This window comes from Condylura cristata, unplaced genomic scaffold (assembly GCF_000260355.1).
Source record: "Condylura cristata isolate star-nosed mole 26May11 unplaced genomic scaffold, ConCri1.0 scaffold00003, whole genome shotgun sequence".
NCBI classification, from domain to species: Eukaryota; Metazoa; Chordata; class Mammalia; order Eulipotyphla; family Talpidae; genus Condylura; species Condylura cristata.
In genome coordinates, this window is record NW_004567104.1 from 77,080,970 (window position 1) to 77,081,639 (window position 670).

The 670-nt window shown below is 67.8% G+C and overlaps 1 protein-coding gene across 1 annotated transcript in view; it reads right to left on the reverse strand.

The window, feature by feature from the left end:
- The window catches only part of DSCAM (Down syndrome cell adhesion molecule), a 299,116-nt gene that overhangs the window by 39,055 nt on the left and 259,391 nt on the right, over window positions 1–670 (reverse strand). The window contains exon 23 of the mRNA XM_012730962.1: window positions 473–661. Within this exon, the coding sequence (XP_012586416.1) occupies window positions 473–661 (189 nt within the window). The remainder of the gene's footprint in view (window positions 1–472; window positions 662–670) is intronic.

A 670-nucleotide genomic window follows, 5' to 3' on the forward strand; every position in this document is an offset into this window, starting at 1 on the left:
CGGCAGCAGGAGGGAGCTGGTGGGAAGAGGAGCTGCGGAAAGGCCCCCGGCGCCAACTGGGCGACACTTCCCTGCGGGTCACCTACAAAGAGGCCCAGGCTTCCGATAAAGCATCAGTGACCTCAGGGTCAATACGGGCACTGTGACACGTTGTGAGGACCACAGCCGGGCAGGCATGGGTGGGCGGGCGCCGGCCATAGCTGGGGCTCCCAGCCGGGTACTTTGTGTTGGGGTACAGCTCCTGATGGCCAAGGGACACCCTTCTCTCCAAATGCAAATGAAGCCGCCAAGGAAGTGGCTGAGGGGCCACGAGCACCTGCCGGGAGGGGCGGCAGAGGGGAGCCCCAGGGGAGGGGCGGCCGAGAGGAGGCCGAGGGGCGGCTGAGGGGCGCGCCCGCCTGGCCCTCCCGCGACTCCGCTGCGCCTTGGGCCTGCACACGAAGGAAGCGAGCACCACAGGGAGGACCCGCACCTTTGCCCGACGTCTTGGCCTCGATGATCTCGCTGATGCGCCCGGGGCCCACCCCGTTCTGGGCCGTGAGCGTGAACTTGTACCAGGTGCCGCACTTGAGGCTCTCCAGGCGGTAGGAGCGCTCGCCGGGGCTGATGGGGAAGCTGCCCCACTGCTCGCTGTTGTCCTCCGAGTACTGCAGGATGTACCCTGTGGGGG